The following is a 25,286-nucleotide window of genomic DNA, read 5'->3' as shown; positions in this document are numbered from 1 at the left end:
TTGAAGGTAAAATGCGATTACTGTTTTGTTCCTGTTACAGGAAGCCGGGACTTAATGTCAGAATTACTACCTTTTTCGTCGTAGTTGAAGGCAGCATCCATACAGCATTAGTTATTCTAATGAGGAATCCCTGCGTCCTGATTGGCTGAGTTCCCGAGCGCTGCCCGTGGTGCATTGGATGCCTCTGCCTTGGCCACGTCCCCGAGCCACGTCGCGCTTTGCTCGCCATTTTCCCCATCTCCTGAAGCTAGAATCAGTCTCTTTTGGCACACAGTGTCACTCAGTACTGTCAGGTCATTAATTAATCCTCACAGAGGAACAACTGAGCTCTTTACAGAGTCTTGAACCAGTTATTTTCTTCTGGAGATCTCTTTAAATCATGAACATTTTCAGGCTAACCGGCGATCTCTCCCATCTAGCAGCCATCATCATCCTGCTGCTAAAAATATGGAAAACCAGGTCGTGTGCCGGTGAGTTCTCATATTATTTTACCAACAGTTAACCTAAAAACACAGATAGTGTCCTGACATAGGAACGACGCATTGAAAGGAATTCATTACGTCTCTGCTGCTTAACTTTTACTCCAGTATGAGCTCAGTGGCTAGTTTCGGCTAATGTCAGTTAGCCTAGCCTAGCCAGTAATTCCACTGTCACTTTCACCAATATGACTACATGCTGCCTAAAAATGATGAATTATCAGTTTTTCACGGAGTATATCGCAGTGAAGCAAGCGACAGCCCTCATTCTAGTTGGTGCAGCCTTTATAGTACCTTACCTTAACAGTCATAGTGATAGTTTTGCATGCTGGGCCTCCATTATTACATTTTTATAGAGATAATTGATGATATCTCTGTCTTCCACGTTCGCTCCAGTGTTATTCATTTACGTTACGTTAGCGGAGGGTGACCCCTCTGACGTGGCAGCAGGGAGTACCAGGGTTGCCACGGATACCCGAAGTTTAAACTTCGGTATGATATCAAAACGTGTTTCGATACTACGTCAGCAAAAATGCAAGGCTTATGCACCCAATATTGGGCAATTCCTTGTTTTAAGTTGCTTAGTTTCTCCACGTAGTCTTAACTGCACCCTTACATTGTGTACTGAAACGTTATAAACAGGAGTGTTCCTGCACTATTTGATGAATTCATTCATCTTTGTAGGTATTTCTTATGTTATAGATGCTTTTTTTAAAGGCTGCAGTACTTTTTTGATACTATTGATGACTGAAACAACTAGGGATTAGCTTTAAAACAAAATACAAGCGCAATTAATTATGCACTCATGGAGGTAGAGTACAAATATGAATACTTACTAATACCATTCCACTTCTTTTGTTTCCATCTGATTTTCCCCATCCATTATCTAGAGCTGCACTCTTAATCTAACTGCACTTTTGATTATGCATAGTAGCACAAAGGGCTGCAATTACTTTATATTCAGTTGTACTGGAACAGTTTACAAAAATGCCTACATGAAGCCCTTTCAGTTTATAACAGTGCTATGTATTGTGATCATATCTACAAATTGCAGTATTGTCTTGTGTAACTGCAGTTATTACCAAATTGTAGTGCAATAGTTTTGATACTATGGCAGCATAAATAGAAAGCTTAGGCACATAATACTGGGTAACTTCTTCTTCCTTATTTCAGAGTTTTGTACCTAAGCTCCTGCACACTGTCTTAACTGCACAATTACTCTGCCTACTGAAATGTTGTTAACATATTTGTGCACTTTAGACAGTCTGCAAGAGTGTACCAGCAGTTTTTGACTGATTAATTCCTCCTCTATGTGCATGTCTTAGGAAATCAATGTAGTTTTTAAATCTGCAGTACTTTTAAATATCATTGGAATAGCTTGGACTTGCCTGAACTGCTTCATCTGACATCTCCTTAACTGTCTTTTGCAAATTCTGTCCCTGCACTCATAGCTCTCTAGGAAGTGCAACCCTGACATTGCTACAAACCCTCCTGGATTGGACAAACCCTAACTTTCCAACCACACTGTCAGCTTCTGCTCCTAAATCTGCATATCTAAGCTTTTTCTTAAAAAAAAAAAATCCTCCTTTAGAACCGTCAGCTCTGTAAAATAAACTATACACTGACTGGCAGACCATAGAACTATGTCAGGCCTCAAAGTAGTGCAAACTATCTCCTGTGGCACAACCAGTTTCCCTCACATATCCACCTGCTTCTCTCAGTCCTTAGCATCCTTTAGCTGGCCTGACTGGTGCCTACATAAACACCTACCTCCTTTACATTTTTCTCTCTCACAGGCAAATTGAACAGCTGTCCTCTCTCCCTGATTACATCCTGCTTTCCTTATGTTTTCTATTCATACTGCTAAACTTTTTAAAACTCTGTTATTTCTACCTTGTGACAAACTGATCTTACATCCTATCAAAATGTACCTCAAAGATGCTGTCTCTAAGCATGAGGGCATGATGGGTCCCTGTCAGCCCAACAACAGCCCATTTGACCCAACTATCCTACATACTTAAGAGGCTCTTCCAACTCAGCCTCCTCTTCTCTACACCCTCCCATATCATCCAGTATCCCTACTTTGTATAATACTATCGTTTTCTTCAAACCTGGCAGTGGAGGTCTGCAGCCAGACTGTTGTGTGTTAGTGGAGAGGTGTTTATTTGCCCAGTACTGCCATCAACTGTTGTGTACTGCTGTAAGTTTTACAAGGGGCCTGACAGTGGAGGTCTGCAGCTTCTATCATGTTTCAAACTAATCAGAGTATATGCTGTGGCTTCCTCTGCTCCTCACTTAAATCAAACTGAGAGCTTTTTTGGTGGAGGTAGCAGAGCACACACTTTTTTCCTGTAAGGAGTCACTCAGTGTTGGCTCATCTCTTTTGCTATTGCCTAAAATTGCCAGAAAACTCCTGTGCACTAAGGGTTGACAGGATGCTTGATACTTTTTGTGACCACATGTTTAAAAAGATACAATCTTTGTTATTTTTTAGGATCAATAGTATAAAAAAATAACGGATGCGTTACAAACATCACAGCTGTTTTATAAGACAACTGCACAGGAGAGGAATGAGTCCATCAAAAATGGCAAGAAAACTACACCTCATTGGAAATTGCACCAAAACCTTGGCAATCATTATGTTTGGAGGCGTTGTGAGTTTGAAGTTGGAGTGTGCTTGCAGTTTTTGGCAATTGAAATACTTGGTGTTTTGGTCTTTTACATATGTTGCCTAGTTATCACACAGGGATTGAAATCATTTGATTCTTTTAGCATCATATTGTGATAACCCCCACAACTTGACAACCTTTTTTTACACTGTGGGAGCAGAACTAGAGGAGGCCCCTAGTATTACACACCAATCTCAAATGCTGTGATAAGAGGGAGCAAAAAAATAAATGATAACCTATATCCATGATAAAATAACCTTACAGTCCAATTGAAATGAACCGACATTTTAGGTTGAATATTAAACTATTTTATCTGTCAGATTTTACTCAGTAATCTAGTTAAAAGTAACGAAAGTTGGGGTTAAATATATTCAAACTCAAGCTGGGTTAAACAGATTAACTATCACATTGAGTTAAGTGATCCCAGCATGCTGTAGGTCTTAATTTGACCCAGCAGTTAGGTTGATTAGTTTATTGTTTGTATGCATCAAAAAGGCAGGAAAAATCCTGCCAATGTATGTTACTTGTGTGATGATGTGCAAGAGTATGGTTGTCACAATATCACACTTTTTAATGTAACATCAAAATATGTTAAATTTGGACGACTGTACTCACAAGTTGACAGCATTAGATGAAAATCCACAGGCTAATTAGTACAATCTTCACTGTTGTAAGGGAAAAGTTTGCTGCTGGTTGTACCATTGTGATAAAACTCTGCTGTTTTCCCGGACAAAGTTCACAGCTGTATCACTTGAAGACAGGCAGTCGTGGAGTTATGTCACTGTTGCTGTTTGCATGAGTTTAAAGTGGAAAATCTATAGCCAGATCAATCATTTTCAAGCTGGGATGTTCAAAACAGTGACATGTTAGACTTAAGCATCATTACAAGACTTTAACCTGTTATTGCTGCAAATCTGATGTTAGCAGACAGAAGTAGTCTTCGTTCATGTTTGTATCTGATATTAAAATGCAATCCATCTGCAGATGAATACGTCTGCCCCTGTGGTTTATATATACATCATATGAAGGTGTAAACATGAACTGCAGTGACATCTGCAATCTCCAACCATGAATACTGCAGCACTCCGTTAAAAGTCAGCCCATCTTATGAAAATTTAAACAAAGTGAGCAAAGACAAGAAAAATGGAAGATTCAAATCTCTGCAGCCGTCAGGATGAATGTTTGAGGGGAGCGACAGCAGAAGCTGTACTAGACAGTTCGTGCAGAAATACTAAAGGTCTATTTAAGATGGTGCTTCAAAACAAAGAAAGAATGGGTGCACTCTTTAATGCCACAAAACTGATTAAAATCGCAGTATAAGTCAAAATCATCACAATTTAATATTTCTTCAAAATTGCTCCACCCCAGTTTCAAATACATGTAGTGAGACCATGCTTGCTTGAGTAATATTTGAATTATGCAATCATAACTCAATTATTTTGGACTTGATTGGCAGGTAGCCTATTTTTTAATCGCAACATGGCGCCAAATACAGAGGTTTCGGAGAAATAATAACTTATTAGAATTTTTCTCTGTTGCGCTTATTTTAGGCAACATTAATTTTTGGCCTGTTTTTACACATTGGATTGGATGCAGATATTCCATATGCTAATGTTTACAGACAGTTTACAGTATTGATACTGATATCAATACTAGTGATGCACCAATTGTGAAAATCACGACCGATGTTGTTCTTTAAAAAAAAAAATTTTGGACGATACAGATGCTTTTGCATCAACTGTTGTTAGTTATTTGATTTTGTTTACTTCCTCATCACTTCTACTAATATAGTAATACTATTTTGTTGTTGAACAACAGTATAATTATATTCTTCATTTCTTTTTTTTTCTTTAAGATGTAATTTTGGGCTTTTTGTGCCTTTATTTGACAGAGGAGAACAGTGGATAGAGTTGGAAATGGGAGAGAGAGTGGGGAGAGACATGTGGCAAAGGGCCACAGGCCTGATTCAAACCTGGTCCGCTCGCTACATGGGTAGCGCCTTAGACCGCTAAGCCATCTGCGCACCATATTCTTTATTTATTTAGATGGGACAAATTCAACTTTAGAAGTCCACAATACAATTTTTTATTTGATCTTATTTTACAATTAAAGATACTTTTTTGACAGTAACTGCAGCATTGCCTCATTAGCCTGAATTAAATCGCTGCTTAGTTTTTTCTTATCGGCTTTAAAACTATGTTGCCAGAAACAATCAAGCTTAGTCCTTTATCTTGTTTAAATAGACAGTGATATTATGAAAAATTTATATATTTCCCAATCCTACCCCAAAGTGTACTTCTTGGTGTCATGCTGGTATAACACAGAGTCCTATCTCAGAGTCCATATCTTACTTAGATACACGTTTTCCCTACAAAGATTAGCCTCTCTGCCTTGTTGCAGCTCAGTCTGTCTCTTCTCTTATCCAGGATGTGAAGCAGCACCGGTGCGTGAACCCGTCTCAGGTAGTGAGCATCACAGTCAGCTGTGTGTCAAGCTGCGCTTACGTGCTTGAACATCCTCATCAGTCATCATCAGTAGTGGTCCTTGTACCAGTATCTAATAAAGTAGTAATGAAGAAAAGTGGATCAGACTATATTTGTTAGAATCTTTTGCTGCCAGTCTCTTATAAAGTAACATTTCTCTTTTTCAACACCATGATCATCATTAGTGTCTGTGCGTAAAATGTCTCACAGAGGAGACAGATCAGCAGCCGCCGATGAATCCACTGTGCTGACTTCTGTCATCTTTTCAAATGCAGAGAAAAGTTTTCAAACTAACTGCTGTGCATTTGGAGTTGCAAGGATATTGCAGTCTGCACAGCCTGCACACCCCAGCAGGCAAGAGGAGGATGATTAAAGTGTCCCACTATTTTTTCAACTAATTTCAAACACATCCACGAATGTCATGCACCTCAATCTTGTCCAGACCGAAAACTTGAGTCCTTTAAAAATTCTTTAAAGTTTAAGGAATGAGAATGAACAAAAACAGTCTTCAGCAGACTAAGATCTTTTTACCCTGCCTAAAACTCTTTAATATAATGAAATTAAGATTCATTGTGCAGCCCTAATATGCAAGTTACTTTTTGTAAAGCTGATAAAACAGTCAAGTGAGGAATCTAGTGTCTGCCGCGCTGTGAGCCTACAGCTGATTTGGACAGTTCACATGCAGGTTTTTGACAAGTGACGGAGATCTCTACTGAAGCTGATTATTTCTTGGTGTATAAACAAATAGTAATAAAGGTTTCACGTGTCAATCAGGAGTTTTTTTTTCTAAAGTTAATGTAGTGATCACTGATCTCAGCCTTCCTTGTAGTCACACTGAGGGTGTGTCTGGAGGAAATGTGTTGTCACCTGCCAACACAACAGATAAACAGTGAGACGTCTGTCTACTACAGCTAAAGATGACGAGTCACTCCAGTTCCTCATCTTGTGGACTGTATTTCACTTTGTATTATCAAATTTCCCTGAATAAACTACCAATGTTCAGCTAGTTATTTTTAAAACTATCACACAATAATTCCATGAGTTTTAAAACAATGTAATCTCTTTTATTTTAATGATTAAAACTACAGGAAAACATCAAAGCTTTAAAAAGATCTGTCATATTTTCCACAGAAACCTGACTTAAGTGAGAGAGAGAGCATCAGAGGTCCATTCAACGGTACAGGTTGATTGAACTGGGTTATTAGTTATGACACTGACCAAACTACACAAAGATGTTGGCAACGTTCTGGTGCTGATTCGATACAGTGCTCAAGTATATTCAAAGTCAAACAACACCGATACCTATTTCAATCATTAGATGTCCTAAATTTTCAATATTTGGTTATTTTTTTATCATAAATGGGGCACTAGAGGCCGAGTAGTTATGTCCATGTACCTATGTAGAGAAGCTGTTTAAGAAGGCATACTGGATTTTCATTTGGCCTGTGGCTCCTTTCCTGCATGTTGTTTCCCTCTGTCTCTTCCCCTGATATCTTAATTTATCCACAACCTTTCTCTGGAATTAAAAAGACAATTCTAAGTAAAGAACATGCTTTGCTAGATCTTTAAATGCATAAAGGAAAAAGCAGATGAAGCCCTGCAGACTGAATAAATGTTACAAATACATTCACTGCAAGGTTGTCAAGATGATAATTTTTGTCTTTGATACAATATGAAAATCTTAGGGCTGACCAGTTTTGAAAAAATATCTAATTTCAAGTATTTTGACTAATTGCAAGTTTAATATGAATCTTTATATTGAAGGGAATGATAAAAATGCAAAAATAGCAAAAGTAGGATTTTTTTTTAAAACTATTTAAAAGAGCTGATGTTTGAATGTTTGCATGATGTGCAGAGCAAAACCTCTCTGCTGCAGAAAAAGAGCATCAAACTGTTTTTTGACAGACATTTCAGGTTAAAGAAGTATTGTGTCTGCTGTAATTTGAAAATTGCAGTAGGTCATTTTGCAATTTAATCTAAATTTGAATAACAATTCCTGTTTTTGTAATCACAGCAACATAAACCGAAGTCAAAGGCATTCAACACTCAGATATTTCTTGTTTTTGAGCACTAAAGCAAAGCATTACAAAAGAAAACTCTCTTAATCAGGTATTATTGCCAAGTACATTTTCACATACAAGGAATTTGACGTGGTGTTTGGTGCAAAAAAGATAACATAGAGGAAGAATACAAATAGGAAACACTTAGATATATTGTTAAAGAAAAAAAAACAAAGCAGCAAAATAAAAATCTGAAATAAAATATAAACATCATAAAAGTATGTACAAACATGCAGCAGTAGAAACTGTATAGTTGTGCAAGTATACTGGTGGATAGGTTCTAGTACATACTTTTCAAGATGACTAACACACAAATGGTGCAGTTGTAAACAGAAGAGATAAAGTCCTGTGTGCATTAGTGTAATGTATAAAGTCTGTATAAAGATGCATTGTTTTTGACTGGGGTTCTGTGAGAGTTTGTGGGGGGAGGGCCGGAGTACTGTTCATTAGGCTTACAGCAGAGGGGAAAAAACTGTCCTTGTGGTGGGAGGGTTTGTCCTCCTGCCAGTGGGGGCAGCCTCAAAAGTCCATGAGGGGTTGGCTGCAATTTTACCTGCACACCTCAGCATCCCAGAGGCATACAGGTCATGGAGAAATGGTAGGTTGCAGCCAGTCACCCTCTCGGATATGCTGCAGTCTGTTTCTGTTTCAGTGGAGGAGTTTCTTGTGATTTTGAATACTCATTCTTCTGTCCTAGATATGTCTTTTAAAATAAATGTAGTTTTTAAAGTTTTAAAAGTCCCCCTATGATCCTAAGATATTGGAGATTATATCATTTTATCAAACAGATGTCTGCAAGAAAGCTGTGGAGAGAAGTTTGAGGTTGTATACTTGGAAGATGAAGTTGCTGTTTGAAAGTTTAAGCACAGCAAACCAAATACAAACGTGTCTTTTGTTTGAGGCTTAGCTGCAACCTTAAAACGTCAGCATGCCACACTAGGGCTGTCCTGGGTCTAATCTATGAGCTGTCCGTAAAAAGTTTTTTCATATTTTTCTGTGTCCTCTGGTGTCTTTGCAGGTATTTCTGGGAAGAGTCAGGTCCTGTTCGCCTTGGTGTTCACCACTCGTTACCTGGACCTGCTGACTTCGTTCATCTCTCTCTACAACACCTGCATGAAGGTAAATTACTCACTCTCTGCTCCACATGCTCACAGCCTGTAGCACAAAGCACACGGCATTCAGCCAACACACCCGTGTTTGCTAAAGGCTGATGCAGCCCTGAGAGATGTAACGGCTTTGTATGAATGATGTTCTTATGTTGGGTGTCATCTGTGTCGCCAGATCATCTACATTGGCTGTGCGTACGCCACTGTCTACTTGATCTACCTGAAGTTCAAGGCTACCTATGATGGAAACCATGACACGTTCAGAGTGGAGTTCCTGGTCGTTCCTGTTGGTGGGCTGGCTTTCCTGGTCAACCACGACTTCTCTCCCCTCGAGGTCAGACAAAAAACTTCTTTTTTTTTTTTTTTTTTTTTTCCAGTAGAGTAACTTCTGGTTCAAAAACACATTTTATCAGAAATGAAAGGAGCAAAAGTTGATGTTTGTATACAGGTGATTAATGAGCAGAAATAAACACATAAAAAGTACAAAGGTAGAGTTAGATATGTCTGTTTGCATTTATTGCCATTACTGGTGAACATGCAGTGCATTCAGAAGGTATTCAGAACCCCTTCCCTTTTTTCAGTTTTGTTAAATTAATTTGAATTTTTGCAAATTTATGAAATGAAAAAAACTAAAAAATCAACTGCTGCTGCAAAACACCCCTGCAGCATGATGCTGCCACCACCACACTTCACTGCTGGGATGGCACTGGGCAACAGAACTGAGGCCAACAGTTCAATTTTGGTTCCATAAGACCAGAAAATCTTGTTTCTCACAATCTGAGAGTCCTAAAGGTGCTTTTTTGCGAACCCCATGTGGGATTTTACGTGTTTTGTACTGAGGAGAGGCTTCCATCTAGTCCCTATGCCATAAGACCACTGGTATTTATGATGCAGCCAACTTGTTTAACAAAAAATATGCTCTAAAAATGGATTTATGGTAGATTTAATTTTTATTACAATGACAGAAGTGTAGTAACATTAATGCATATATTGGGAAACAAGTTTTCTCTGTTTCATTGCAGTGGATTAATGAGCAAAAACATGCCAGGCTACTACAATGAGTCCTAAAGCTTGACGCTGTCTGTCTTCTTTAGAAGTGCCCTGACAGGATTCTTTGACACAGACACGTTTTACAGTCAGAGATGAGTGAACATTTGCATGTAAAGTATGCAGAGGTATTTAATCACACATCAGTGCTCTGCTTTTATATTTCCACTCACGCTCTGCCTTCCTTTGTTCAGATTCTGTGGACGTTCTCCATCTACCTGGAGTCGGTGGCCATCCTGCCCCAGCTCTTCATGATCAGTAAGACAGGCGAGGCTGAGACCATCACCACCCACTACCTGTTCTTCCTGGGACTCTACAGAGCGCTCTACCTCATCAACTGGATATGGAGGTTCTACTTTGAGGGATTCTTTGACATGATCGCTATTGTGGCTGGGGTGGTACAGACCATCCTCTACTGCGACTTCTTCTATTTGTATGTAACGAAAGGTCAGTACTGCAGCTTTTGTTTGTTTTTAACTTTTATATCAAAATTCTCTGTATGCATTTGTTTAAAACCTTTCCAGACCAGCGTTGTCTTAAACAACAAGAAGAGAAATAGGTTATCAACAGTTAAATAACTTTTGAACCATAATTCATAGCCTCGTACTTTTTTCTTCTTTAAGATAGCCGTTGTGCCATTCTGTTGATGCCTTAGTCGCCCTTACAGAAGCTTTTCTAGCGAGCTTGCAACTTGGGTGACTATTCAGGGACTGAAGATTAAATCCACATCTGACATTTATCCACATTTTATCCATTTTCTATCATGTAATAGTGCTAGCTTAAATGCTAACCACCATATTTTCTCAGGATGGTTTGTAAAGGGCTGTCCAGCAATGGCAGGTTGTTCAATCATCATGTCATGCTGTGTCGAACTGCGCATTCTTAAACATGAAGATCATAATGTAGACAGCTTGAATAGAGCATAATGGAGATAAAGGGAGACAGAAAGCCTGTGATGTGGCCCTCAGTGCCATTGTTTTTTTTTAATATTTAGCAGCAAAACTCACACTAACTAGCAGGAAACAACTTTAAGTGTCACAGAGAGGCAGTACGTTGCAATTTTGTTTGTTGAGCCATGTTCTGAGTTCACTGTAGGGCTGAAATTATATGCCACTTCTCCATAGCACAGTCAGTTCAGAGAGTTTACACCAGTATCAGAACAGCTGATACCTAATGCTCTGGTATCTGTATCGGGAAGGAAAAAATAGCATTGGAACAGCTCTGCTGCAGGTATACCCTGTACAAACATGCAGCTACTTCAATAAACCTTTATTTTCCAAAAAAGTTTTTTTGAAATTACAGATAGTTCTTCAAAGTACAACAGTGGCACTTTTGTAAACTTAAAGGCCTTTCTGCAGGCATTTTTGTAAATCTTTCAACTACTGCTGAGTACAAAATAATTGCAGTATTTTATGCAATTGTGCAATTGCACAGCCTGACATCACAATTGCGATTAGATTAATTGTGCAGAACTATTAAAATCTTTGTTGGGAGTTGTACAAATCAATGACCGAGATACAACACAGAAACAAAGCAACATAATGGCAGCATCCCATAAAGCATTATTTTTCCTAGAACTTATAAACTCTGGGAGCATTTTCCTGCTGCAGAGTCCTGGCCATCAAGTAGTCTGGTTCAGTTTGATATGGCACTGCAAAAAGTTGGAAAGGGTCCCAAATAATCAACCTGGATTGTATACTTTTTTGACAGCCTTACTTAGGGGTGCCAAGCTTACCTGTCTGTCCCAGAAAGGCGGAGCTACCCACATAATAGAGGATTTCCACTGACATTTCAGCTCGGAGACACAACTGCTCAGCCAGGCTAAGTGGTAAAACACGGCTGTCTGCTCTATGAGGAGTGGGTGAAAATGGAAGAGAAATGGGCCAATATCTGCATCAGTTAGGGATATCTTTACTCACCATATATTATTTCCTCGAACATGGTCATTGATATGTGGCCACAAATCAAGTTTTTTGACATTTATATGGACCTTATTTTCAAGTATGCAAAGCAGAGCCTGAAGGTATTACCAGCCTGGGTCTTAAGTGATGGTTGTGAAACAGAATTTATGTCAACGTTTTGTAAATACAAACTTTAGATTAGTTGTTTCTCCTATAGCAGTGATTTATTTTCTTCTTTTTACTTTAGGTCTATTAATCTAGTTTGATTTTGACACCAATTAAACTTTCAATTTATTTTCAATGTGACAAGTTCACATGGCTCAACTCTCATCTTTTATATTATGTTGTACAAACTCAGCATCAGATACATTCACTTCATTGAACAATCACAGAAACAACTTCAGTATTTCACCAAATAGAAACAGGGATAATTAATAAAGACTACTTTGTTTAACGTTACAATTTTTTGGTCTTTTCCCCTATAAAGCAGTGTTAATCAGACATCACAAGGCTATTTATACAGCTATAAAACCTGGTGTATATAACCTGTTGTCATTAGATGCCTTGTCACCTGTAATTGCCCCACTTCATCTTGTGGCTTTAATAATGTGCCGTTATGAGTCCAAACATTTCTATAAATATGTTCTATGAGCTCAGGATCTGTCATGATGGTGGGGGACATCGATAGGAAGTAGTTATTACAATGTCCACACTTTTTGGCCGAAATACTGCTTATTCCCTGCTGATTTCTGCCACTAAGCGGCTAGAACAGCAGAGACTTGCACATGCATGTAAAGGTGTCTGTGAAAATAAACTATTTTGGGGTTTACCATACCAAATTGTAGCTAGTCAAACCAGAACACTTGGTGGAAACGCAGCTTTATTTCTTTGCTCTAGCACCAGAGCTGTTGCTTATTTTGGGACTAACTCTGCTATTTCAGTCCGTCAGTGAGCAGACATGGGAGCCTGCCTTGAGTCGTGGGAAGTTGTGATGTTTATTTTTGTGCACAGCTTGAAGTACCATGAAAAAGATGGGACAACAAGGCCTTTGGCCAATGAACTAACATACAGTGTGTTTGGGGCATGGAAAATGCTTTAATAATCAACATGTTACCACTGAAAAATGAGACAATAATGCATTTTGACCATGGAAAAACACTGCAGATGACAGCCTTTTTAAAAAAAAATCATTAAAAAAAAGGTGATGATGGTATGGTGAACTTTGGGCATGAATTGTTTCAATAAACATCTTGGTTCACACATGAAAAAATACCATAAAAAAAGTGACAATGTGTTTCACCAGTGAAGAGCCATCAAACAATGCAATTCACCCATCAGGCTTCAACCCTGTAGAAATGATAGCTATTAACCTCCTTTAAATTCAACACCTGTAAAACTGTGATAATGTCTTGTGTCTCATTTTTCATAAGAAAACAAGAGCAGACTTTTTCTAATATGAATGCATTATGCTTCTTTGCATCAGTCTGTGTTTTTGCCGTTTCTAATTTTCTTTTTTTCCACCTTGTTTCAGTCCTGAAAGGGAAGAAACTGAGTCTGCCAGCCTAAGTGCCAAAAAGGAGCGTTTGAGCAGACTCATGGACGGGGATCGGAGGGGAGGAGGAGAGGAAGTGGACGCCTCTGATGACCCTGACCCCACCCTCCACCGCCTGTCCTTCCTCCTCCTCCTCCTCTTCCTCCCCTCCTGTCGGAGTAAGATGCCTGAGACAGAGAGCGAGCGGGAGCAGCTTCTGACCCAGAACCCCCTGCAGAGGCTCGTCCACGGCCTTTGGATTTCTGTTTGATGCATCTTGCCTTAACTTTTTTATCACGCTGTAAAAAGGAAGAAAAAAAGAGAGAAAGTTTTCTACAGAAAAGTGTACACATTGGTGAATGCGAGCTGGAGGTGTAAAATTGCCGTTGATTTGGCGCTGTGTGATACTGAAGCGGACTTCTTGTGGTGGGTGTTCTCGACTTGAGCATTTGTAAAAGTATTTACAATCGATTGATAAATGTGCATTGTTTTTCCTGATGAATCTGGGGGAGGAATTTGTTGAATTTTCACAACTTTGACGGTCGAATAATTCATGTTTTATGTTTCTGACCACGATGCATTCCCATGTATGAATAAACTTTATATTTTAGTTTCATTTAATTTAACAAAGATGCCATAATTTAGCGTTATTATTTTCAGAAAAGTGAATCAAGCTGGAATTTTTTTTGTTGTTGTTGAAATGCCTCCTAAATTTAGTGGAATGAGATTTTTCTACATCAATGACAGAGTTGAATAAACCTTTGTAAATGGCTTTCTTTATGAAATACTCCAGTTATTAGCCTGTTTGGACAGTCTATATTCTAATGCTTGTTAATGACACATCGCTGCCCTGCAGGTTTATTTCAGAAACTCCTTCAACTGATTGAAATGATTCTTTTTTAATGTCCTGTTTGTGAATTATCACAACAGAAATGAGCATCTTTAATTTTTCTTTTAGGTGCCGATGTATTTATTTTTTATTTTCTTCCTGGTTCAATAAACAAAGTCCGTAGAATTGTCCATGTGTTTGTCATTTCACAGCTGCATTAAAGATAAGCAGCGTTTTTGATGATGTTACATGGATTCTAAATAATATTAACCAGGTATTTTAGACATATCTCCAGGTTTGCCCCTGTAGCTGGCAGAAAGTAACATCAGTCAAAGGCCTAAGAACTATTGGGGTGAATTAAATGTGTGGTAAGAAGACTGCAGGGTCGCCACATTGATCAGTACTGAAGAAGACAGCTGACTGAAGTCCAACTGCAGGTAGAAAAACCACATTTACTACCTGCAGTTGGACTAGGGTTACTAGATGCATTCCAAAAGAAAATAAGAAAGAAAGAAATGAAGAGAAACTTAATATGGTTTAAAGTGGTAGATTTTAAACATTATTGAAAAAATATCCTTTAAAGAGCTAAATTTAAAATAAATCCAACGCTATTAAGTGACAGTTGTTCTTAAATCTAAGTAATGTGTACACAAACTCCTTATAATGTCAAATTGTACATGATGCTTTGTGCTACAACAACATATACCTGAACAGGGGTCTCCAGTCTCAGGTTCTCTTATTTTGGGAGTCATGGTCTGAAACATTTGGACCGCATGTATTTGATGATAGGAAATCGAAAACATTCTTGTCCAGATCCATATTTGGAACTTCTCCCAAATGTCAGTATCATCTGACAGAATCTAACATTCAAGCATACTTGAATGTCAGGAGGAAAGGGTAAAAAAATGTATAATTAATGTTTAATTTGGGGCAGAAGCTGCTGCTGATGGCATTGCAGCTTTTGACCAGCAGATGGCGCCATCTCACAACCCAAGTGTGCTCGGAATATGGTTCAGTCTTAGCAGGTGTATGATAGATGTTTTTGATGGATGGAATAAAATATGACAGAAAAAAACTACTTTAAAAATAACAAACACATGTATAGATATCAAAAGTTTTGAAGAAACGAAAAAAGTAAATGAATACGTATGGAAATAAAAATGAAAACAAATGAAGAAGGAATATTTTAGAAATTTACTGATGTAAAAATCTAAAAGAAAAAAGATAAAAAATTTTAATTCATAGGTTTTTTTTTGTGTGGTTATTTTCAAACTTCTGTCGTTCGTTCGTTCTTTCTTTCTTATTTTAAAACGTTATTTAATTACTAGCTATTTTTACTGTTAAAGAAAAAACAGACTGATAACACTATTGTACGCATTAAATAAAAGAAAAAGATGTTAAATTATACTTTACAAATGTGAAAATATTACAGAATGTCTTAGTCATTGTTGTTGTCATTTTTCTCTTCTTTATTCCCCATAAATTCAATAGAACTAAAAACAAAGTAGGTTCCACCGGTTTGGTTAGAGCTGATTCATTTTTTGGGCTTGTTTTAGGCAGCATCCACACCTTGTTTGTTCATCTTTCTTTGGTTTGAACTTGTGTCATAATCACTTTGATCCCGGTTATCCAGGAATAGCCTGAACAGCCACGAAATGCTATTAAATTAGGTGGAGTTAAGAGGGATAAAACTGTTTGTTATAATAACTATTGTTATGTAATTTAGCTTTCAAAATAAAATAATAGAGTTGCGGCTTGACCTTGAAATCGGTTGCAGCTCAGTCGTTTTAGATGCAGACTGGAGAATTTCCTCTTCTTGAGCATCGTTTATGCACTAAAAGGCAAGCTGTCTTCAAACAAATTAATAAAACAGATAATTTGAGCACTTAAGTTTTGTTAACTGCAGCCCCTTTATTCTCAAAAGCTTTACTTTGAAAGTACGCGTCGGCAGTTGTACGTGCACACTACTAGCTTGACGTAAGCTCCTCCGCTCCGTCTCGTGCTGCTCAGCGCTCCTCGGGCAGTTACTCCGCTGTGAACGTGTCAGTCACCACCTGACGTTTACTCTCTACAACAGGTGAGAAAACTCTTCTTCTCTTTAACTTATTTATCTAAAATGAAGCAAATGTAAACGTTTAGACTAAAAACTTTGAGAATGACCGAGTTTCAGGATGTAAGGACGTGTTTTTAAGAGTTTGTGTGACCTGGAGACGAACACCTGGACACCCGGGACTGACAAGTTAGCTAAAGGAGGAGAGGCTAAAGTTAACGTACGGAGGATTACAGCGATGTTTAGAGGCGGGGGAACTTCAGAAATTCAGCCGATTAGACAGCCTGTTTGTGGAATTAAAACGGTCTTTTTACATCAAAATTTGAAAGCTTAATTTCCTTTATGATAACATGATTCATCCTCATGAACTGTTCCTTGTAGGGCTGGGTGACATGGACCAAAATCATATCTCTCTGGTTTTTTTTTTTAGCCAAATGGTGATAGACCTTGTATATATATATATATATATATATATATATTTATTCAACGAAATGGTAAATGATAGTTAAATCACCAGATTAGACTTTGTTTCCAGTAAAAAGGAGACCATATTGATACTGGGTTAATACCAATGCTACAAATTAGTAGCGCTCCACCCCTAATTGTTCAGTAAATTGCAGGCAAATGCCTAAATTGCTCGCCTTACTTTTTTTTTTTAAGTAAAGAAAACAACCAGATAATCTTTAATCATCTTTCAAACCAAAGAAAAGAGAGTTGTAAAGTGTTGCCAACTTACAACCCCATTTCCAAAAATGTTGGGATACTGTAAAATGTCAGTAAAAACAATGAAATTGTTTTCAAATCTCATAAACTCATATTTTATTTACAATATAACACAAACAACACATCAGATGTTGAAACTGAGACATTTCACCATTTCATGAAAAATATTTTGAAGCAACACATCTCAAAAAAGTAGGGACAGGGCAGCAAAAGGCTGGAAAAGCAAGTGGTCACGGAGGAGCATTTTGCAAGTAATTTGGTTAATTGGCAACAGGTCATTAACATGACTGGTATAAAAGAAGCATTTTAGAGAGGCAGAGTCGCTCAGAAGTAAAGATAAGATGATAATTTCTCAACTCCCAGAGGAACATTTTTGGAAAGTGTTCTGCTGATTAAAGAGGAGATGCTGGGCAGAGGTTCACCAATCTGCAAACCTGCCTCTAAAAATTAGGAAGACTGTTAGTTTCTGCTGCAGATTATATTATCATAAGATTCAGAGAATCTGGAGATGTCTCTTTGAACAAGGGACAAGGCTGAAGGCTAATACTGGATTCCCATGATCTTCGAACATCAGGCAGCCCTGCATTAAAAACAGGCATGATTCTGTACTGGAAATCGCTGCATGGGCTCAGGAACATGTCTGTCAACACAGTTTGCAGTGCTAACCACAGACTCAAGGTAAAGTTGTATCATGTAACCAAGAAGCCATATGTGAACACAATATAGAAACACCTCTGTCTTCCCTTAGCTTAAGCTCATTTAAAATGGACTGAGGTGAAAAGGAAAACTGTTCTGATGTTAGATGAATCAAACTTTGAAATTCTTTTTGGAAACCACAGATGCCGTGTCCTGCAGACTAGAGAGGAGAGTAACCTTTCAGTTTGTTGTCAGTGCACAGTTCAGAAGACTGCATCTCTGATGGTATGGGGTTACATTAGAGCCTGTGGTGTTACATCTGGAAACACCATACACATCTGGAAAGGCACTATTAAAGCTGGAAGTATAGAGGCGTTTTAGAGCAGGGGTGTCAAACTCAACCAAAGCAGGGGCCAAAATCTGAATAAGTCCAACCTGAGGGCCCAACAGGGTCAACATTTAACCATAAACTGTCAACCTTATTGTCACAGGTAATAGCCTATATTTCAGGGGGAGAAAAACTGATGATAAATAATTTTGAGATTTAAAAAAAAAGTCAATGATAAGTTTAAAGGCTAGAAAATCTGAGATAAAAAGTTGAAATATTAGTTCAAAAGGTCAAAACACAAAATCAAAAGTGAAAATAATGTTTTCAAAAGGCAAACATATGAAATAGAAAGTTAAAATCATGAGTGTAAAGGTTGAAATATGGGATAACAAATCAAAGTTGGGAGTTGAAAGATCACAATATGAGACAAAAATCAAAATGTTGAGTTTAAAAGGTCAAGATATAACTTAATATTTAAGATTATGAATCTAAAAGGTCAAAATATGTGATGAAATTCTAAACTATGAGTTTAAAAAGTCAAAATATGGGGTTAAAATTCAAAGTTAGGAGTCAAAAAGGGCAAAATATGAGATTAAAATTGAAATCATGATCTTGAAGTTTTAAAATATGACTTTAAATTTAAAATTGGAATCTAAAAGTTCACAATATAATATAAAAAGTAAAAATGCTAAGTTTAAGTCAGAATTTTGAGATGCAAATTGAAAATATCAAATGAAAACACAAATTAATTTCTCTCCACCATTCCTTATTTTCTATCTCATTGTTTTTACTCTTTACTTTTCACATTTTTTATGAGTTAAAGGATGTTTTAAATCTTCAAGGTTAAATTCTCATTTCCGTAGAGGAGGAAATCTGCAAACCTCAGACCTGCGGGCCAGTTCTAATTAGAATATGAGGTGATCCTGCGGGCCAGGTAAAACTGCACCACGTGCCGGATTAGGCCCCCGGGCCTTGAGTTTGACACCCTTGGCCTATGGTGTTACATCTGGAAACACCATACACATCTGGAAAGGCACTATCAATGCTGAAAGTATACAGAGGTTTTAGAGCAACATTTGCTCCCATCCAGACTAAAGTCTAAAGACTCAGTACTTAACCACATACTGCATCCATCAAACCAGCGTGGCTTAACAGTAGAAGCGGCCTGGTGCTGAACTGGCCTGTCTGCAGTCCAGACTTTTCATCAATAAAAACACTGGAGCATCATAAAAGGAAAAATCTGGCAAAGAAGAGACAAGACTGTTGAGCAGCTAGAATCTTTCATCAGACAACCGTCTCAGACATTCCTCTCCTAAAAGTCCAGGAACTGGCCTCCTCACTTCTCAGACATTTACAGACTGTTGTTAAAAGAAGAGGAGATGCTACATAATGGTAAACACGACCCTGTCCCTACTTTTTTGAGATGTGTTGCTGCCATCAAACTACAAATTATGTTTTTTATTTACATTTTACATATCACTTGAACTTCTTTGGAATTGAGCTACATTTGTGCAATTTCAACATTAAACATGAGTTTTCCACCAGTTTTGGTAATCAGTATAATCAATATTGGATGACTTGGGTTTTTTTTTTTGTTTTGTTGCCATGGCATTGCAGTAAGGATTGACTTCATTTGACAACTGCTGGTACCATGTTGAAGTTTAGTATCATGACAACCCTAGTGGCCTCTTTAATATGTGTGAACCAACCACAATCATTATTTAACAGCCTCTGTTTGCTGACTTTTATTCCAACTAGCAAATGTTGGAGTCCTTGTTTACATCCTGGCACACATCAGTGCAGGCCTGTGCAGTTGTTTACAACCTGGCGAGGTGCCTGGCTAGTTTTAGATCATGTGTCAGTGCAAAGACTCGCTCTGGCATCTGCTGCTGCTCAGCTACTCTGCTGCCTGATCACCTGGTAGTCCAGAGGAATGACTGAACTTAATAGCCTCTTTATAGAACGGACGATAAGATAGCTGTACCCTATTTTTTTTTTTTAAATCAAAGTGTACACTGGGCTCAGCACAGATAATAATAAAAAGAAAGCAAAACGAGATGAAGCCTGTTGTAGGAAGAGAAAATTTACTGTTGAAATGACAAGGAGAGCTCTGATGACCTTTATTGTGGACACCTAAGACCTATTTCAGTATATTTAATGGCTAAATGACCTTCAGAGTTCTTGAGTTGTACCAGTGATTGCTCCATCATACAGCTGAGAAACAGGCTACATGGCTGATATAAGATCCCTTTAGAAAAACGTGCACGATAAAAGTTCTCTTTATTTCAACTGATTGCCTCAGATTTTTAATCTAAGTATCTGACAGTCTTAAGCCAGGGTGTACACTGTGGGATTTCAAGTTGACTCTTTAACAGTTGTGCTGGAAAATCAGGTCACACTTTGCAACTCAACGGTTTACGATGCTTGACCATCGCTCATGATTTTTGTGCTCATACCGCACAGTGTGATGGTTGGCCATGAGCTGAGTGCTTGTGCTGTACGAGTGAAGTCAGAACCAGCTGTGAGAAATGTTACCAGAGTTCCCTTTGAAAAATGGAATTTCATTTTCTTGATGTTAAATTGAACAAATCATGACATCTTATTTGGGCTACATTAGATGTAATTTTTTTTCTTACTGTCCTTGAACCCATCATAATATAACCATCACTGAGCTGACTATTTCCACACAGAAATCAACACTGGGTCAATATTTTAAACTAACTAAGCTGCTCCAGAGTTTTTGAAGTGCTTTTCATGGACTTTTTGTGCAGATGAGGAGCAGTTTAAGCCAGTGAGTGCGTGCTACTCCCACAGTCTGAGTTTTTATTTTTCATCAAGCATAAGTTTAAGTAAGGCTTCTGCATTTCGTTTTAATTTGGTTCAAAAAACTGATGTGCTTTGAGCTCATCAATGATAAATGTGTTGGTCTACTACTAGAGAGCTCCCTAGGCCTATTTGTGTTGGCGGGCTTAGACAGTGACTGTGAGTGGTGCAGGCAAAAGGAGAGACATAGCAATGCCACCTCCTTCATGATGCGTTTTGCATCTTCAGTTGACCTGTGGACGTTTTTGCCCATTCACCTCAGTAAATGAACCTATGTAGCAGTGATAATCAACTGGTGGCCGGGGGGCCACATCAGGCCCCACTTATCTTCCACCCTGGCCCCCAGAACATGATGAAATTCAGAATATGTGCAGAGAAAAAATTGTAGAGGAAAAATGTTGCCGTATTTTGGGATTTTTCTTTTTTCGTTATCTTTACAGCTATTAAACCGACTCCAAAACCAACTAATATCAAAACAGGTTAATCAGTAATGACTTTATGTTTCATCCTTTTTTCAGAAATACCCCTATATGCCATTATTAGCTAATATAATTTTTGTTTAATAAGTATTTACTCGTTCATTCTTGATAAAAACTGCCACTTTCTATGGAAAAATTTGACTTCAGGAGTTTTGGGGGTGCAGTTTCTTGTTTGGGTTTTTCATTAATCGCTACCCATTACAGAAATATGAGAGCCACAGAAATATTACTAAAATATCTTAGGGACTGATCTCACTTTTGGAGCCTAAAAATTGCATTCATTTGAAAGAAAATAAAAATAGATATGCAAAAATATGTGAATTAGACCTTTTAAAAAATGTATTTTGTAAGTTTGGGTCCCAACATGCTTTTTTAGGAAAAGGTTGGCCCTTGTACAAATATAGTTGATTTCCCCTGCTATAAAGCACGCTCCTTGGAAATGATTTACTGTGATGTTAAACACAATTATCACTAAAAGTTTTAATAATATTAAAAATATGAATGGTGTGATAACCGTCGAGGATTTTTATCACTGTTATCATTAATACAGGAATAGAGTTAATACAGTTTAAAAAAGGACAAAATGCCCCAAAAGTCAGGATTCTGCTCTCACTGTGGGAGTGTGTGCAGACATATGACCAAAATATCAAACATGTCAGAAGTCTATCCGACCAGGTGAGAGCACCTGGTCAGGCCGTAGTGGGCCGTCGTTTCCCCCCTGTACACTGCCTAACAAATGACACACTATCAAGCTGAAGGTTGGTCTGATCTGAGTTAGTCATGACTTGAAATTTGTGTCTGAATTGACTCAGCGTATGCCCGGCTTTACAGAAATGTTACTTCTAACAGCATGTATAATTGCTTTTTTTTTTTTTTTTTTTGTTCTGGTAAATTGTGAGTTCTGATGCTACTAATTTACTGTTTCTGATTAAAAAAATCTTCCTCATTGACAAAATGTCTCTTTCTGTGGGTAGTTTTTCTATTTTGTTGTCAGACACTTCAATACCAATCTGAGCATAGAGACAAAAAGGCTTCTCACTAGACATATTTTAATTGGGTTTATTTTGTTAAAAGATTACTTCTCAGCCATTACAGCCTGTTTTAGGGCTGCTGACAACAATCCACTATAACAAGTCCAAAACTTTGTGCACATTTTTGTTGTTTAGAACCAAAATGTGTATAAAAGTTGCTCAAGGTTGAAAAATCTAGTATTTCTTGTGCTTTTTTTTTCTCCTTTGAATGTATGCAGTCAGTCAGTGTGGGACACAGTAGACATCCCAGAGCTCTTTCTCCTCCTAGATTGCCTCTTTAAGTTTTGTTTTGGGTCCTAATTGGGGCTTTTGTTCTGCTAACAGATCTGGATTGTTGTTATTTCTGTCTCCGTGCTTCACTGAAACAGCCCGTTTGTTGATGCCTGTGTCATACAGATGGAGGTTGTTTTTTATTTTTGTCCTTAAATAGTTTTTTCATCACTTTGCTGTCCCACTAGATTGAATTTTCAGGCAAATTGGTTTTGAGGCAGCGGTCAGCTATGCCTCACTTCCCCTCATGGGAGAGATTTTTCTTTCACTCAAAGACTTGAAGCTGGTGGAGCGTCAGACTGAGCTAAGGCTGCAATGATGCTTCCTTAAAGTTTGCAAAATGTTATCAATGGATGGAGTCTGTATTCCTGCACAGGAACAGATTATCTGCATGTTCCTGAGGAATGGTGCTTGCTGGAAATGAGAAAACAAACAGAAGCTGGGTCAGTTTAGTGTCATATCTTATCCTGACAGCTGTTATCTATCAAAAGCTGCTGTGATGATTGCCAGTTAGACATCAAAATTTACCTTGGCACTCGTTCTTGGCACAAAAAGTGTTGCACAAGTTCAGTATTTTACAGATAAGTTTTCAATTGGCATTTATAAATTAAAAAAAAAACATATCAGGTTTTTAAGCTTGAAGGAAGGAAATCTAGGTTGACTGAAATCACACCTACCAACTGATGAGTCGTTCAAACAAACAAACAAAAACAGCAGTTTAACAGACATTATGCAAAAAATACTTACCGTAAACAAAATATCATACATGCCCATATACACATTTATTCATGCATATTTTTTAATAAACACAAATTATTGTCTGAACAACTTTTTATAGTAAAATATCTATCTGCTCTGTAATTTAAAATAAGCCTGTAAGTAAAAAATGCGCCCTCCACCCTGTCATGGCTGTGGAAGTGCTGTATAGAAGAAACTACAATAAAATCCCTCTGTCTTCTTTCTTTGCAGCATTTTGTTTGCACCGGGATGGCAAGTTGGATTATAAACAAACACTCAGCCCTGTGGCTCACTAAACCTCTTCTAATCTAACAGTAATTTCCTGTGGAGATTATGGACCCTGACTGCATCAACAAGAGCAAAACCACCCTGAGGACCAGTTCACCTGAGGCTCCTTCTCTCTAGTTCCTGCAGTATCATTACATTTCTGGGATTCAGCAGCTGCCTGTTAACGCTCTGACAAATGTTTGTTGAAACTGTCCGCCTGAAGGAGCTCTAAAAAGACAGAGAGAAGAAACCTTGGCATCCGCCTGTGAGACGTTTGTGTGTCTGTGGTTGGATCTGTAATCATGGGGAAGGAGCAGGATCTGCTGGTGGCTGTGAAGAGTGGAGATCTTCTTCTGGCACACAAACTTCTCTCCAAAGTCAAGTGCAACAAAACCAGTGAGTATGGAGTGATTTTTTTAAATTTTTCGTACATGAAATAAGGGCCGGGTGAAATGGACCTGAAATCATAAATCAGTATTTTTAAGTTGGTTTTCACATTACCAAAATAAAAACTTCCCTCACACCCTCATCACCCACATCATCACCAATTGCCAGATGAAGCCAGAAGAAACAGATAACATTATTTTAAAAACTCAGCCCTCAGAGTAATTGTTTCCATCCTGTAAAAGAGCTAAGATATCAGAGCCAGAGAGGCCCCCATAGGCTTTGTTGTTGTTGTTTCCTTGTGATAACCACAGGATCAAGTTCACCTACCGACCACAAACACAGCCCTTCTGGCAGTGAGGTCGGGGGCAATTTGATACAAAGTGGGTTCAAACTGCAGCACAACTAGAGCTAATCTCCCAAAAGCAGACTCCTGCAGCTCGTGCATCTCTCTGTGTGGGTTGTTGTTGGCTTTCTTTCTTCTCCCAGAGTTTCTTATCTGCGTAGATTCCAAGTCAGGCGACAAGCGAGCTCGCTTTACAGCAGCATTGTTGCAAATGACAGGGTCCTCCCTCATCCCAGCCCGGGGAAAGTTAAGGCCACGCAGGCTGTGAAGTTGAAGCGCCTCTTTGTGGCGTTATCTGCTTGGGGCTTTCATCACAGAGGCTGGCTGCTCAGTGACGAGCTGTGGGAACAAAGCTGAGGCTGTCAGGAAAAAGCCTGTTACACACTTTGAACATTACGCAGACAGAAAGCGCTGCCTGGCAGACAATATTCAAAGTGATATAGGCTTTTTTTTGTGCTTCTGTTTGCGGACAACCAATGACTGCCAAACTGGCTGTGAAAGTGCAGCTGGGGAAGGAGGACAAGTTACGTTCTCTGATGGTTTTTAGCCAACCATGAAGGTGTCTTTGAGCAGGGCACTACAGCTGTGTTAAGCTCAGCAGCACTTAATGCAGCAGAAGTGTAGTAGAAGCGAAAGTAAAGCTAAGCTAATTTTAGATTGTTTAACAAAAATACCTGTCGAAATTTCAACCTTCAACCAAATAAATGAGCCAAAGCCAAACATACAGTGGTATGTTTAGTGGTATGGTGTTTAGTCATTTGTCACATCATCAGAGCGTGCAGCGTGTTACGGCGGCTCAGCAGAAGCTGCAGCTGGCTGCTGACCTCCACTGCTCTGTGTACAGAGCCGTCAATATGGCTGATAGATCGATCAATGACCTGCTTTAATTCGTGTTTGAGACCAGCTGACCTTATTAGAGGCAGAAATTTACTACCAGTGGATTATGATCATGTTCATTTAAACTCAGAAACTTTTACACTTTCATTTTAATATTTCAAATTGATTCTCAGGATTTTTACTTTTTTTTAACTCTCATATAACCCCCACCTTCAAGTTCCATTCTTATCACAAACAACACTTATGGATAAGTTTAAGCCCTGTCAGGTGCT

At 38.3% G+C, this 25,286-nt stretch overlaps 2 protein-coding genes across 4 annotated transcripts in view; both read left to right on the top strand.

The window, feature by feature from the left end:
• The first annotated feature begins 211 nt into the window (after window positions 1-211).
• LOC121527850 (ER lumen protein-retaining receptor 2) lies at window positions 212-14,293 on the top strand. Its single transcript, XM_041814864.1, has 5 exons — window positions 212-470; window positions 8,707-8,807; window positions 8,970-9,128; window positions 10,036-10,288; window positions 13,274-14,293. Exons 1-5 carry the CDS (start codon window positions 380-382, stop codon window positions 13,306-13,308), a joined length of 639 nt encoding a protein of 212 aa, XP_041670798.1. The 5' UTR covers window positions 212-379; the 3' UTR covers window positions 13,309-14,293.
• A 1,838-nt stretch (window positions 14,294-16,131) lies between these two features.
• LOC121528441 (caskin-2-like) overlaps window positions 16,132-25,286 on the top strand; it is a 91,182-nt gene continuing 82,027 nt past the window's right edge. For all 3 annotated transcript variants that reach the window (XM_041815915.1, XM_041815913.1, XM_041815912.1), the window contains exons 1-2: window positions 16,132-16,179; window positions 23,412-23,843. In XM_041815915.1, the coding sequence (XP_041671849.1) occupies window positions 23,750-23,843 (94 nt within the window). In that variant the 5' untranslated portion in view covers window positions 16,132-16,179; window positions 23,412-23,749. The remainder of the gene's footprint in view (window positions 16,180-23,411; window positions 23,844-25,286) is intronic.

This window comes from Cheilinus undulatus, linkage group 20 (genome assembly GCF_018320785.1).
Source record: "Cheilinus undulatus linkage group 20, ASM1832078v1, whole genome shotgun sequence".
NCBI lineage: Eukaryota > Metazoa > Chordata > Actinopteri > Labriformes > Labridae > Cheilinus > Cheilinus undulatus.
The sequence above is the reverse complement of the archived record's forward strand: the minus strand, read 5'-3'. Positions and strand labels throughout refer to the sequence as shown.